Below are 16,010 nucleotides of genomic sequence, written 5' to 3'. Positions count from 1 at the left end.
CCTTGGCGTCTGAGAAAGCCCTATCTCTAAATCATTTCCGCTACCTGTTGTTCATATGAGTAATTATGGGAATTAGGGAGGGATAGACCAAGTTACAAGAATTAACGCACCGATTCTCTTAAGTAATGATGGCCAATGTGTAATGTACTGTGCATTATGGCGAAATAAAAACTATAACTGGTTCGCAAGTTTCTCCATTTTAAGGCTGTTTAGCTAAATATTATAGTACGGAAGGTATAACGTCGTTGGCTTCCCGCGAAAAGTTGTAGTGACGTATAAGAGGAGTGGCCAGCTTGGTTACTCGTGGTTCGCTGAGTGCAGTAGATGGTTGGTGGTGACTGGCTACCCTCTTACCACACCCCCAGTGACGAGTAGGTCCAAGCGCGGGAAGCCAACGACGTTATACCATCTGGACTATAATATGTATATTTTCTGAACAGTTGTTGAATTCTGGGTATTCTGTTTTTGGTTCTATTTGTTTAGGTCAATTAGGACCTGATCTAGGAACATATGAAAGTAATTGTATGATATTGCATTTTTATTTGCAAAAGTCGGTCCGATACTAACGGTCTTATGTTTAGAATGGGACTGTTAAATAAAAGAATAAAACAATATTTAAAAAGGTAAAAATCATGTTTTGATACGAGAAGGTTACGGTGAGCTTTTATTCTCTCTTCTGTTCTAGAAAAGGTAAAAATTGCACATTTTTCATTATTATTTGCGGACCGCTCTTTTGTCATCACTGCTTTAAAGAATCAAATCCTTCAATGAACTTAAAATACCAAATCCTACCGATCAAATGTGCTCTCAATTCTAACTTAATGTAAAGGAAACTTTTGATGAAAGTATATTTAAATTATAATATCACATACATAACTATTGCAGTAAGAAAAGGTAACAGTTCAGATGTCAGTTTTAATTGTTATCACCTGTATAATATAAAATTGGACTCCTGTGACCAGTGTTCCTTTCAGAAAAAATGTTCCGGGAGGACATACGTAGTATTCGGAGGAGCACAATTATAGACTATTATTTTGGCCTTCTCCGGGGAGGCTCAGAGTTTCGGGGGAGCAGTGCGCCCTCAAAAACATTTCTGGAAGAAACACTGGGTGTGATGTTTATTACTGACACTAGCGACATCATACGATGCAATCCAAAAATTTTTGTTTCTACTGGAGTCAATTGTGGCATTGCCAGTCAACTATATATGGTGGATGAACTTGTTAACGACAAATTCTGCAATTATCAGCAACACACTTTTCGTTCATGCTTATTAAGCATTCCAAATCTACTAATTCTGTTTCCTTATTGGAAATCTCTGCTTCAACAATATGTATGGTTATTTGGTTTGCACAAACGTACGTGCACTTCCTATATGCAAAGTGTGCAATCTGTAAAATTATAATACGAGCCTATATACATATATTTGCGTTCCATACTCTATCTCTATTGCCAGAATATTAATTGATATTATTATTGAATTTCTCATTCCAGTTCATCCGGTGATTAAAGTGCCCAATCAGCTAGTGGTAGCTCCTGTGAACAGTAATGTTATTATTGAATGCTACGTAGAAGCGTCACCGAAGGCGATGAACAGCTGGTTCAAAGACGCTGGGATTATCAATAATCAAATGAGTAAGGATCTATTTATTTTCTTCTTTGATTGTATCATTTTATGCTTAAGTTTTTCATTTTTAAAATTGTATTTCCTAGGACAATTAAAATAATAAAGAATCTCGACGCAAAGGTGAAAGTGAGGGGGGCCGCGGGTGTGGTCGGTATCCCCACTTTCAAACAATATGTATGGTGTCTCCCCACTTCCTAAAAATTACAATGGACAAAGATGGGCAAATATAGTAGTTATACTCTTATATATGAAATATCCAGAACTATAAATCTGTATATTTGAACAAATACGATACCTGAAATCAAAAGGTATTACAGAAGTGAATATATTTCACAGAATACAAATAAATTCTAGACTAAGATCACAAATGAAAAGTTTATTTTGATACATCTAAATAATATGCGATATTCTTATAAAATACAAAATTAAAGAAACTAATATTAAAATAAATACTAGATTATTTCAAAATCAATCTTTAAAAATTCACTGAATGAACGGTTTTACATATAATAACATTTTACCCTACAGGTCACATTATGGTAGCAAGGGTTGTAAAAAAATATTCTTATAGCTGGTAGGATTGATTTAATATATTTTTGGAATTTCATACATTAAATAAAATCAATGTGCTGTAAAACTTACTTTATGTTTACTGTTTTACTTTATGTTTTAGTGTAAAATTTACTATATGTTTGTCGAAGTTCTTTGATATTACGGTATTTACTGATTTCAATTTGTACAAGCAAGCCTTCAAGTTTGAACCAGTTTACACTCCTCTCTCTATTTCTTTTCTTTGTAAGTTTTCTATGCACATATTCATTTCGTGGTGCTGGACATTTCGTCAGCAACTACGTTTGACGTGGATCCAGCTCTTCTCCAGGGACGCACACAAGGGGATAGTAAATAAATAAATAAAAATAACAGACAAGCGTAGCCGCGAATATTTACGGCTTCCCTTGCAGATTTGATTTGATTTTTAGTTTGGCTTCCCTTTCAGTAGTGAGGCTATATGAGACGCGTACTTACAGCTTAATGTGGAATCCGAATCACATGAGGAATATTGGAAATATAATAAGTTTTACGTTGCTTGGTATAAATGTCAATGCTTGGTACGGTGTAAAGCTTTGCTCATTCCAAAAAATAAAAACTAATATATAATTGTGCTACGATTCGAATTAGACACCATGGTGAAGAAATAACACACTATAATGAAGATAAAGTATGATGATGGATAAACTTAACAAACATACGCACAGGACGTATGTTACATATTTCTTGCAATTGCGCTGAGTACTAATAGTCAATATGTGTCCTCATTGTTAATCACGATTAAATGGTATATACCCGTATGTACTGTTACTGTAGATGACGAAAACATGAATAAAGTCGGTACACATATACGGAAAGCGCATATAAAATATACGTTTTCGCTTACACGTTCGCTGCAGAATTTTACATATGGCTGACCATTATCTCCAGAAACTACAGAATTTCTTTTTCAGTATGCAACGTAGCCCTACGTTCTTTTCATTTTCAGTGTACCTCTGGTTTTCTTTCTTTAAACATTAACTCTTTGTTACACTTTGGAATCCTATCAGACTCGACAGGGTAACGAACACAAAACCATCGAGAACAGTTAAAACTCTCCACGCCCTTAAGTTAGACTCAAACCTGCGATGGGTCTCTCTTTCCGATTATCAGCGGATTCAGCCTAGTACCACAGTCCGCTAGACTAAAACGCACTAGTAATTAATTGTTGATATGGAGTTTAATGCTGTTTTTAGCATTGATACTATATGAGACGTGGGCTACAGTTTAACGTAGATTCCAAACCACATTAGCTCCTACTGAGAATCGAACCCAAGCCCTTCCCGCCGAGCTGTAAATTTTAACAATGTATCCACGAAGTAGCAACCATCCTGACACTTCACAAATGTAGGTTTAAATGTAGTTGTTTCTCTTATCTAAACTCTAAAAATATATTAATTTTTATCCTTATGAAGGTGTTCATAAATTATACCTCTGTGTTTTTTCTTGATGTATACGTGTTTGTAAAGGCACAAAGTTTATCACTTATGGTAAATGTCTGGAACTAACGAAACAGATTTCAAAAGCACAAACAATTTCGCCGTCGTACACAACCCACCCCTTACATCCCCCCTAATTCTTCCGAAATACAACTTCCAACACGGAAACATGCAATAATGTTTCTTCTCCCACAGGAGATAAAGAAAGCACTTGTATGGGTGTACAGTAACCTAAGTGGGCTAACATAAATAAGGCTTATTCTCTTCCGAATAAGTAGGCAAAACTTATGTTGTTGCCGTGGTTTGTTCACGCAAACTCTATGTAGTTACTTAAACACTCTTTAACTCTTCGAATATTCTCCTCTTTTTTTAGCTTCAACCAACCTCCTCTTTCCTCTTCTCCACTTCCTACGTCCCGTCGGAGCAGAAAGCATTTTATAGTATCATGGGATAAATGACCACGGAAGTAGCATTCATTATGCGCACCCTCCGACGGCGTTCTTCACAAGGAGAATCTAATGAGAATCTGTGCAGAGTGAATTATCAGCGTGCTCTCTCTACCTGCGCTTTGGTTTGCTTTGACTGACTAAGTTTATGGCTCCGAACAGTAACAACAGGAAGAACTAAAAATTGATGGATTATATCCAAAGCTGGAGCAAAACTTAAGCTTCTAACATAAATCACTTTTTAGGAGCTTGTAATGAAAAAAAAGAAAGAAAGAAAGAAAAAGAAGAGAAAATATGACTATCTTAAGAAGAATTCAAATTCAAGTTATGAATTTAGGAATGAAGAAGACATGATTTTGTAGAATCAGTCAGCATGCAGGGTGGCTCATAAATAATTTATCAAAACTCAATCAAAGTGTATCCCGGAAATAATGCATATCGAGATAGAAATACACTCAAGAGTAAAAGTGAGAGAAACGCGGGAAATACCGTTCGCGCACTTCCAAGATTTTGTATGGCATCCCTACACTTCCTGAAAATTTACAGTGGGCAAAGATATGCACGGGAGACAGTGTGACGTCATGCGTCCCCCTACATTTTCAGATCCATTCCCCCCCCTGAATACACTCATTTCTTGTTTCATGAAGTGGCTAGTAATATCCACTATTCCGTTGCGAAGGAAAATTTGAATTATACATTACTGTAATTTTAATGAGGCACACTATCCAATCTGACAATGTAAAATATCTGTTACATGGTAAATACAGTACACACTATAGTACAGTAAAATCAACATTTTTAGTTTAAAATCTGGACTTTTAACCGAATATGCTCCGCCAGATATTGGCAATTGCTTTGAATATCCATCAAAGATAGGTCCGCAAGATGAAGTGGTGGCTGTAGTTGTGTGTTTTTCTTTATTAATATATACAGTAGTCCACCTCATTCGACTTCTTATATACTACTACGCTACAAGTTGTTTTCGAATGTACCACATCCATTTTGGAATTAGTAGGTAGACTTTAACGTTCCGTTTAAGTAGGGTCTACCTAGATTGTATGGGAACTACAGCTTAACGTGGGATCCAAATCACATGAGCTTCCATTGGGAATCGAATCCAGGTCTCCTGAGTCGAAAGTTTCTATATCAACCAAATAGCCAAAAATGAACTTTTACCGTATTTCATTTTCAGAGCAGAGGTTAGATTATTTCTTTTATTTTCTTTTTTAATGAATCGGAAGTTGAAATAATATCAAGCTAACGACTGTAGAAAATGTACGGTGGCGTATTTAGGAGGGTTTCTATCGGGCTCAAGCCCTCCCCCAAAATAACTTTGTTATATGCACTTCATTAAAATTTATCAACACCCAAAGGAAAAACATAAATGCTTTTTCGTGTGTTGTGTACAGCCCTCCTAAAACAAAATCCTAAATACACCACTCAAAATGTATATAGAAATAAATATGGAAGTGTTCAATATAAATAATAAACAACAAGCAAATGATCGTATAAAATGTACTTAGATAAAAGAATTCTTGACATAAAGTATAACGAATATGCCTATGATGCAGAAAACCACATATTTAGGGGAAAGGAAGATTCGTTTGAAACATGGGGACTCTAGATGCCGCCGTAATAAATTCAGAAACATGCTATTAACAAAATGTTGTAACTACAAAACCTCATTAATTTGGTTTATTTCTCTGGAAAGCTTTTTTTTTTTTTTTTTGTTTTTACATCAGTTAGGAATTGAATATATTTCAATAATAGAATAAATATTCTATTTTTTTTAAAAAAAAAAAAAAATAAAATTTGGTTTACTACGGGATAGCTACGGTATATTTCTATTTTTAGTCCTACACTGCACTCATATTTTAAATTGCATATGTTCCTCATACTTTCTACTACAATTATGTCGGATCAGCTAAACATATTACGAAGATGATTATACTTATTGTCAGATCGGAGAAATAGAATAGCAACGGTTTACAAAGAATTGTGAGTGTTGAAAGAACGAAACAACGTGCTCCAGTTCAGGCCCGTAGCCAGCCCAAAAATGTAGAGGGGGCCGGCAGAAGTTAGGGGGGGCCGATCCAATCATATTATAGTTCATCACTATATTATAGTTCATTTGCAAGCCTACCATGAAAATTTTAGGGGGCCAGCAAACATTTAGGGCTGGCTCTGCCCCCCTAGACCCCTCCTGGATACGGGCCTGCTCTAAACAAGTTTTGTGAGTGAGTAAGATATTTAGTGCGTGCGCCAATAACACGGTCTTTATGCACCCATGCTATGACAGAACTTAAGCACGAAAATAAAACTCAGACAAAATCAACAATAATAAAACCAGGAATACGTTAATTAAAATACATAAAAATAAACATCCACACGCACGAATTAAAATTTAATCGCATGCCAAACCTGAAGTTCTTGCAAAACCAACAGCATTACAGAGATAAAACGAGTATCATCGCCAAGGAGCAAGTGTAGGTCGGCTGGCAGGTTGTAATGTTGTCGATGCCGAGCCAGAGCGGGGTAGTCGACAATAAGATAACGAATAGATAAAAGGTCTCCACAAAAACACCTTCTAGAACTGCATCTCCACATAAAAGATATGCATGCGTCAAATGACTGTGTCCAATATCCAGTCGAGTTAAAATTATTTCTTCGCGACGAGACTGTGGGCAACTGGAGATCCAGACTCCGAAGCGTGGTTTAAAGGCTGCAATTTGTTACCACGTGCAAGATTCAATCAAGGTTTGTGTTAAATGTGGAAAACCCACCACAGAAACATACAGAATGATGCAGAGAGCGTATATATCTCATTGTTCTAGTCGACGCAAAATGTTCCAATTGTTTTCGCGTTCCAGGAATGATAATGAGTCTTTAGAAGGCGATCTTCGTACCAGCAAATCTGTGAGAAGCCGAAGTAAGAAGAATGTGAACCGTGCGTTCGCGCTGCTTCACGTTAACCAATGAAGGAACATCAAAACATCACATACGAACTCGGCATTGCACCAGGTTTCTTGTGCGTCAGCTTTTGGCTAAAAGAATGGCCATAAATCTTAAACGTCCCCCTTATTCGCCAGATTTGTCTCCAGAGAACTTCATGCAATTCTCTAAGCTAAAATCTGATTTCAAGTCGAAGTGTTTTCAGGATGTTGCATTTATTCAACCTAATGTGATGGCACAGCTAAATAACATTTCAGTGGACGACTTTCTTAGGATATGCCATAGCCTCTATGATCGGTCCCGCGAATATGTGGCATGGACAGGGACGTGTGTAAAAAAACTAACATGGTAATAAATTTTCTGGCATCAGCCCCGGAGCTTATTGAACGTACCTTATAAGAGTATGATATTAAATAATTACTTACAAAAAGAGCTATAATGAGGCTATAATATGTTACAGGAACATACTCCAAAAGGTACGGGTACTATCAAAGCAAAGCAACGGAGTTTGCTCTCGAAATGTGTGTTGGTGATGGCATATAACACATTGAGCAACAGAAACATTAGATTTATGCCCTAATATGGTTACAAACCTCTGCTCCGTCTGATTACTTTCCAATCATGAGGAAACATTTAAGTGGTGGGTGTTTTGTGGGTGATAAACAAATTATTAATGAGGTTGAAACCTGGTTTGCTTTCAGCTCCACAGACTTTATACAGATAATATCTGATTTGTTACGAATGAAATGTTGGTGGATAACTCACCTCAGCAACACAACACAGGAATAGATTAAGATCACATGTCTATCTCACAAACTCAGTACAGGTCCAGCAACTATACTTGGTAGTAAGACAGTTAGAATGTAGTGCGTTGTTAAACAGGGATGTATGAAAATGCACCATGGAATGTACATTACGAGTTCAAACTTCGACATTCTGCACAGCAAGCCGCAGGAAAAATTAATAGTACTTTAAGTCAGGAATAGCGATTTAACACATCATTTTCTGTTGTTTTGTCACATTTTGTTCCGTGGACACAGCATTGCATAATGAGCCCCATGAACAAGGACCAACATCATGTTTGGATGAACTCCTCAGGAACACTGTAAACAAACTCAGATTAGTGTTCATGCATTCACAAACAACTATTTCACAAGCGTTTCACAGTGGCTTCATATAATCGGCAAGGTGAAAAGTTATTCTCATGGGTGCCACATGAGTTGACACCAGTCGACAAGAATAACATGAATTGACACTACTTAACAAGAATCACATGAGTTGACACTAGTTAACAAGAATCGCGTGAGTTGACACTAGTTAACAAGAATCGCATGAGTTGACACCAGTTAACAAAAATCGCATGAATTGACATTAGTCAACAAGAATCGCATGAGCTGACACTAGCTAACAAGAATCACATGAGTTGACACTAGTTAACAAGAATCGCGTGAGTTGACACTAGTTAACAAGAATCGCGTGAGTTGACACCAGTTAACAAAAATCGCATGAATTGACATTAGTCAACAAGAATCGCATGAGCTGACACTAGCTAACAAGAATCACATGAGTTGACACTAGTTAACAAGAATCGCGTGAGTTGACACTAGTTAACAAGAATCGCCTGAATTGACATTAGTCAACAAGAATCGCATGAGCTGACACTAGCTAACAAGAATCACATGAGCTGACACTAGTTAACAAGAATCGCGTGAGTTGACACTAGTTAACAAGAATCGCGTGAGTTGACACCAGTTAACAAGAATCGCATGAGTTGACACCAGTTAACAAAAATCGCATGAATTGACATTAGTCAACAAGAATCGCATGAGCTGACACTAGCTAACAAGAATCACATGAGTTGACACTAGTTAACAAGAATCGCGTGAGTTGACACTAGTTAACAAGAATCGCCTGAATTGACATTAGTCAACAAGAATCGCATGAGCTGACACTAGCTAACAAGAATCACATGAGCTGACACTAGTTAACAAGAATCGCGTGAGTTGACACTAGTTAACAAGAATCGCGTGAGTTGACACTACTTAACAAGAATCGCATGAGTTGATACCAGTTAACAAAAATCGCATGAATTGACATTAGTCAACATGAATCGCATGAGCTGACACTAGCTAACAAGAATCACATGAGTTGACACTAGTTAACAAGAATCTCATGAGTTGACAATAATTAACAAGAATCGCATGAGATGACACCAGTTAACAAGAATTGGATGAGCTGATTTCACTCAACACGAATCCCTATCTTGAGGTGTGCCATTTTCTGAGTGTAATGATAACTGAAATTTTTCTGCATCGTATTGTTAATTTTAATGAAAAATAGATTTGCTACGACAATCGTAAACGGTATGTACAGGATTGATCTGGATCAAAATCCAGGATCGTGTCTAAAATCGTTAAAAGAATGTTGTGTCTGGTATGGTGATCTATAGTGGGGTTGAAACGTTACGTCTTTCTCCATTGGGACAAAAATATCATTACAATACTGAACTTCATGAAAAGCATTGCAACTTTGCCTGCAAGCACCAGAAATGGCAATACCATCCAACACGTGGCGTAAAAGAGGATTTAGGGTCTCCATGGGTCGCAATATAAAATATTTTCTCACCTACTGTATTCTTCAATATTTCTTCTACTAACTACCACTTGTTTCGGCATCTCAATCAATCCCGAATAATCCCGTTTCCTAATAATCCCGTGAGATATAATCCCGTTTCCTAATGGTAAGGCGGTGCAACATGCGGTTGAGGACTTCTGTACAACACAAACTTATGACTATTTTCACCACAGAATCCAATCGGCTGAGCCATAGCAAAAGTACGCACTGCCAGGCAACTACTATTTTGATTAACTGGGAATTGTAGTTTTCTTTTCTTTGTTTGGAAATGACACACGTGGACTTTCATTCGCACTAACCTAATATTAACGAACTGATTCAGAGATGTGCCAGCACGCGGTAAACTAATAGAAAAACACATCCGTGGAACAAATTGCGGGTCCTTAACTCATCTCTAAGATGGGAAGGATAAAAACGTTCTGATATCACTAATATTTCTTCAATTTATTTAAATAACATTTTATCTGATTTTAGTAAACTTAAAACTTGGTATATCTTGGTAAAATTTGGTAAAAAAATATGGGTATACCTTGTGTATACCCATATGTAAAATCTGCATAATTATTTTTATGAATACCCGTGGAAAAAGTTCTGGCTACGTCTATGATACAGTTTTCAATATTTTAAATGTTATTAATTTATGTTTTTGTTCAAATGCTGTTATTTATTAATACATTATTTTTTCTTCTAATCTAATGAATTTACTGTTAAAATAATTTTGAAAATTTGAGTTCATGTCAATCATAACGGGTTAAGAAATTCCAGCTTCTCTTATTTTAAAGAGGGAAAATAGCTTGAAATTCGACCAAAGCTCTGATACGGATTGATTTAGGATTCCAAGGTTATCATTGTATTCAACCGGCGAAATTTCAATCCAAGGACTACAGAGGTTGTTCAGTCTAGGTTTGACCAATCCCCTCCCGGGCAGAATGGACTCACCCGACCTGGCTCGTAGCGTCCTGCAGTGTTGTGCAGTAGCTTCCTGGGAATAGAGTTGCTTTCCGCGCACAAAACAGGACCATTGTTGTGAATGTTGTGTTAAATTTCTTTCCAAGTGTGTGGGTTTCCGCTCTGTGGCCAAAATGCCGCTCAAACTTAGCCGGTTTCGGGAAGGCTATGTTGCGGCTCTTTATGGCGTCCACTTTAATGTTTCTGTCATTAGAAAACAGTGCAAGAAGAATGGTTGCAACATCAGTTTAAGTAGAATAAAAAATGTTATTAAAAAGTACAAGGGCAACGAAGCTCTACCATTTGGATCACCAACGAAGTTGCCTAGGGAGTGGGAATGCACTAAGGCCCCTCCACCATGCAGAGGAAACTTCGCAAAATGGCAATGCAAGAAAATCCGCCAACACAAAGTTGTATGGCTAATTGTCTTGACGTGTCCTTGGGGACTGTGTGCCGAATGTTACACCATCAATTCAAGCTAGAAAAAGTCATGATAGCTCACGGACATCTTCTCACGGATGCCCACCAAAAGGAAAGAAAGTGTAACGCCCGGAAGCTGTACGAACGGCATCTGGCAAAACAAAGGTGGATGTACGTCGTAACGCTCGATGAAGCATGGATTTACCTTTCCGACTGCGGCAAACAGAGAGTCATCATGTACCGAGAGAAAGGCGCCAAGAATTTCAGAAAGTGGGTCCGTGTCTGTAAAGAATCCTTCCCAAAAGGTTTCATGGTCGTTACTGGCTACTGTTACCGAGGTAAACTGAAGATTCGTAGGGTGGCGAAGAACTGCAAAATAAATTCGCAGTATTTTCAGGAGCAGATCATGCGGCCGATCTGCGAGCATGAGATTCCAACAATGTATGGAAATGACGCCAGTCTGGTGCGCATTCACATGGACAAGGCCTCATCACATACCTCACCATCGTCCCTCGCATTCTATAGGGAGATGGAGGAGGCAAGTGGTATACAGGTGATACGTTTCAATGAGGTACCTGTTAAATCTCCAGATGCAAGTCCTGTGGACTATTGTGGATTTGGATTGCTGGCGCGTGCTTTGGGAAAACGGCGTGTGACAACTGTGGAAGGACTTTGGAAAGCTGTGCAAAGGGAATGGGACAAGATTCCCCTCCCAGTTCTTCAGAGAAGCTTATTACAGTGGAAATTACACTGTCGGGCTATTGTTAGGAACCAAGGGAAACACATCGAGCACTTACGGACCTGGTGCCATGGATTCTTATAAATTTTTAGGTAAGTCGAAATGGGCCAAATGTAGACTGAACAACCTCTGTAGAAGCATTTAATTTAGTGACAATAATTCATTGCTACAATTACAATATTTAATTTCATCATTTGCTGTTCAAGGACTTCATATTTTTATCAATCGTTTTTATAGAAAATGCATTATATCATAATAAATAAATATTACACAACATATACTCACGCAATCTTAATAATTCGGGAAGACAATGTAACAATTCTCTTGCAATACGTGATGTATCATACATTATTAAAAATATACAACTTGTAATTAGGACTCAAGAATAATCATTACTTAGGATGTGTGGACAATAAATCATCTACTACATAAAACTATTAAATAAAGCGAGTATTCGAAGATTTCCTTTGTGGTCAAGGAATCTATAAACACAGTTTATTGGTGTAACACTGACTAGAAAGTCAAATGTGATAGCGTTTCGTTAGCTTACATTAGACTCTTTAAGTTTGGATTAGGACAATTCATTAGTGACTCTAGCTACTGAGGCTTTATAAGGATCGGCAAAATATTACTGTATGAAAGTAAGAGGATAGGCCTACTCTTGTGCGGGTTTTGATACATAAAATTTGCATTCTCAAATAATTTGAAAATACATCTTTATGTAATTTTAAAGATCATTTTGGGCATGTTTTCTACCGAAAACTCCAAGATAATACGAGTGGTGAAAAAAGTGGTCCAAATGTGATGAAACAAGAGCGATATTATAATAGAAGTGTTACATGATAAAATTTCGGAAAACTGGTTGTTGACTGTAATAAAGTACTAGAATTAATTTCGTTATGCATCCTTTCCGGGTATGGGAGAAGCATGGGATATTCAGACATGTATTTAAAATATTCTGAAAATACTAGAGATAGTTATAAATATGTGTTTGTTGAAACTACAATTCTATGCTCCTAACGGTTACCGAGATCTGTCAAAATAAAAAGTAATAGTATAACTGTGGCTATCTACATAAGTTTCTAAATTATTTGGAATTTAAGTAAAAGTCATATATTTCAATTTGCTTAGATTGCTAATTTATCTATCTATCTTAACTGTCTGAAGTTGGAGTATGAGTACCTGTAAATTCAATAATCATATTTGGGGTAGATATGAGTCTTGATTCGCGTAATTTGATTCTTATTGCATCTTTTTGTTATTATTATTTGAAACAACAATATTTTCGGAGAATATAACTTACGTTGCTTTCTATTATTAACGCAGTTAGAAATATGTTTGCTTGACATATTTGAAATTTTTTACATAATTTGCTTACCTCTTGTGCGTGTGGTCCCTGGATCGGTCTCCAGCTAAGTAAGCTTGTGGTGGACAACTTTGTGTCAATGTTTTTTCTCGGGGTATTCCCGTTTTCTCTCACTTTTCATTCTATCAAAATTTCCATGAACATGCACTTGTCTTAACCATTGGTCTCCCTTAATCTACGGGGCATAATCATGGGACGTTAAACTGAAATACTTTTAAACTTTTTTTTTCATTAAATGCTAATATACTAGAATTTTCCCATTTAAATTAATGTAAATACAATTCATCCCTTCTAGCCAGGGCCGTAGCTTGTGAGAGGCAGGGGGCAACTGCCCCCCAAGGAAGCTTCCCGCCGTGAGAAGGGGGCCCATTTTAAGACAAAATTTTCTTACTCTATATACGATACGAACACGAAATCATAAATGGAGCTTCAAATATTTTCACTACATTACATAAACAAAACAGCAACAAAACGTAAATAAAAGAAAAATGAATGGTTGGCCCATTTCGATATATATTAGGGGCTCTAGAATTAATATTCATTCGTATGGTATTGACATTTATCAATATTGTTCCTTTAATTAATTTGTCATGTATGGAACGGTCCCAGGGAAGTAACTAACGGCACCGCAGACCTTGCCGTGCGGAAGAGTCCACAGGCTCCGTTGGGCCCATAAAGAGCAAGAGAAAGATAGAAAGAGGGGGCGCAAGAATTAGGAGAAAACTTTCTCTAGGGGGCCCAAATACGCGTATTAACGCTTGCTCTCCCAAAAAAAATCTAAGTTACGGCGCTGCTACTAGCCACAGAAATCTGGTACTGTATGCATTTTTCTTACATTTTTAAGTGTTTCTGTGATGAAGAGTGTAGAGTGAAAATATCATTATTCTCCTTAAAAGCCAATAATTAACACTAAATTAAACAAAACACTAGGACGACTAGAAAAGCACAAAATGTGCACAAAAGAACGAAAAGTAGTTTTCGACAAATAATGTGTAACAACAAGCCCGCAAAAACTCTATTAGGCATGCCGAATTATGTACACATACACGTATGCGAATTCGTACCCCGAAATATTGTTCGTAAAAAACGAGTTCATATTCACAAAAATTGTTTATAAACCAATTTATACACAAACTGAGGGTTTCGTAACCCTAAGGTTCACTGTATGAAGAACAATTAAATCACAAATCTTTGTTTGCATTCTAAGCAAACAACATCCAGTATATACATACTGGAGTCTCTGGCATTATTTACATATTTTATATATAAATTATAAGATTTAAATGATGCCACGGACCCTTAAATCTGTTTCATACACCCCTAGAGTTTGGCGGACCACCAATTGGGAAAGACTGATATAGGGAGTGAAGACGTAGACAATAACAAAATCAGGCATTCGTTGTTTGCAGACTACACACCGAAGCAGGCAAAGATGTATGATACAAATCACTCGCAAAAATTTGTAAATAATAACATGAATTAGAAAAAATGACAAAAGTGATGGATATTATAATGAAAATCAAGATATTGAAGTGGCAGTGAGCTGGACATATTGCAAGAAGAATTTACGGCTGATGGATAGAACTAATCCTTTTGACTGGATACAAAGAGACAACAAATGACTTAGAAAGAGTCATCATACAAGAGGTGTGACGAAATCAAGTAGAATTCAGGGAAAACTTGAAAAGAACTGTCCAAGATAGGCGGTTGTGGAGAAGATTTTGAAAGTCCTTCATCCATCAATAATTGACTATGGTGATCATGACACTGATAGACATATAGTAATAATGTTAATTGTTAGTACTAAGTCAATTTATCATAGTAATTATAGAATCGCTTGTTAAGTGATTTCATGGGTATATGGTGTCCTTTTCACCAAGGAGGCTATATGAGGCGTGGACTTGTGGGAAACCGGGACAAATTAGCTCTCGGTGGGAATCGACTTCTTAAATGATTTGAGTGACACCACTGGGTAAGATGTGAATCTCATACGAACTCAGGGATGTATAATACTACTACACCATCCCTATATGGCGTATTACAAGTGTACACGATTGTTTAGTGGTTGACTGCTCAGCTCTGTGTAAAAGTATTTTCATTCCGCGCTGTGAAAGCTTATGATAAAGAACATCACATCCATTATTATTTATTTTACGTTCTCTTCCTTATCTTAATTCTATTAATTCTTCCTTCACCCCACCGCTAATTTGAATTTGTCATCCGGGAGTTTTAGCCCACAAGACGCAACATGATAAGAGACTTATACTCATTTTCAATTGCACTATATATTAGAATAGTTTATTGATTCCAAATTATCGTTCCTTATTTTCAGTTTCATCTTTACTGTCAAAAACAATGCTACAATAACAACTTTATAAGCAATTATGCAAATAAACATAATCAACTACCTTAGAATAATCTTTTTTAAAACTATTTAAATCTAGGTAATTTATTTCATGAATTATTCTTATAACGCTTTGCGTATTTATTAAATGCAATCTTTCTGACATCCCTTTACCTACACTGAATATACTGTGCGTATGTTAGAGCTGACGTCGACCTTAGCTAGAGACTACCCAAGAGGAGCCCCGAAATGTTATTCACAAAACGGAGAGTCCTGCGCTGGAAGGCAAAAAATCGGAAATCGAACCCCGCACTCCAAAAAATGTCGACGCAGCTAACCGCGGTAGATATAGCTCTACGAAGGGTCGGTCGACTTCAAGCAAGTTACGCAGATGACCAGAGTGGGAAAACCAAGAGAGAGAGAAAGAGAGAGAGAGATAGAGACAGAGAACGCATCTGTACAATGAAATATGAAATGTTAGATACTGCTTATAAACCAATTAACAAG

General features: G+C 36.9%; 1 protein-coding gene across 1 annotated transcript in view; it reads left to right on the top strand.

The window, feature by feature from the left end:
* The window catches only part of LOC145675696 (lachesin-like), an 866,246-nt gene that overhangs the window by 756,977 nt on the left and 93,259 nt on the right, over positions 1–16,010 (top strand). The window contains exon 7 of the mRNA XM_081746303.1: positions 1,495–1,635. Within this exon, the coding sequence (XP_081602429.1) occupies positions 1,495–1,635 (141 nt within the window). The remainder of the gene's footprint in view (positions 1–1,494; positions 1,636–16,010) is intronic.

Source organism: Thermobia domestica, chromosome 2 (assembly GCF_964235325.1).
Source record: "Thermobia domestica chromosome 2, izTheDome1.hap1.1, whole genome shotgun sequence".
NCBI classification, from domain to species: domain Eukaryota; kingdom Metazoa; phylum Arthropoda; class Insecta; order Zygentoma; family Lepismatidae; genus Thermobia; species Thermobia domestica.
The sequence above is the reverse complement of the archived record's forward strand: the minus strand, read 5'-3'. Positions and strand labels throughout refer to the sequence as shown.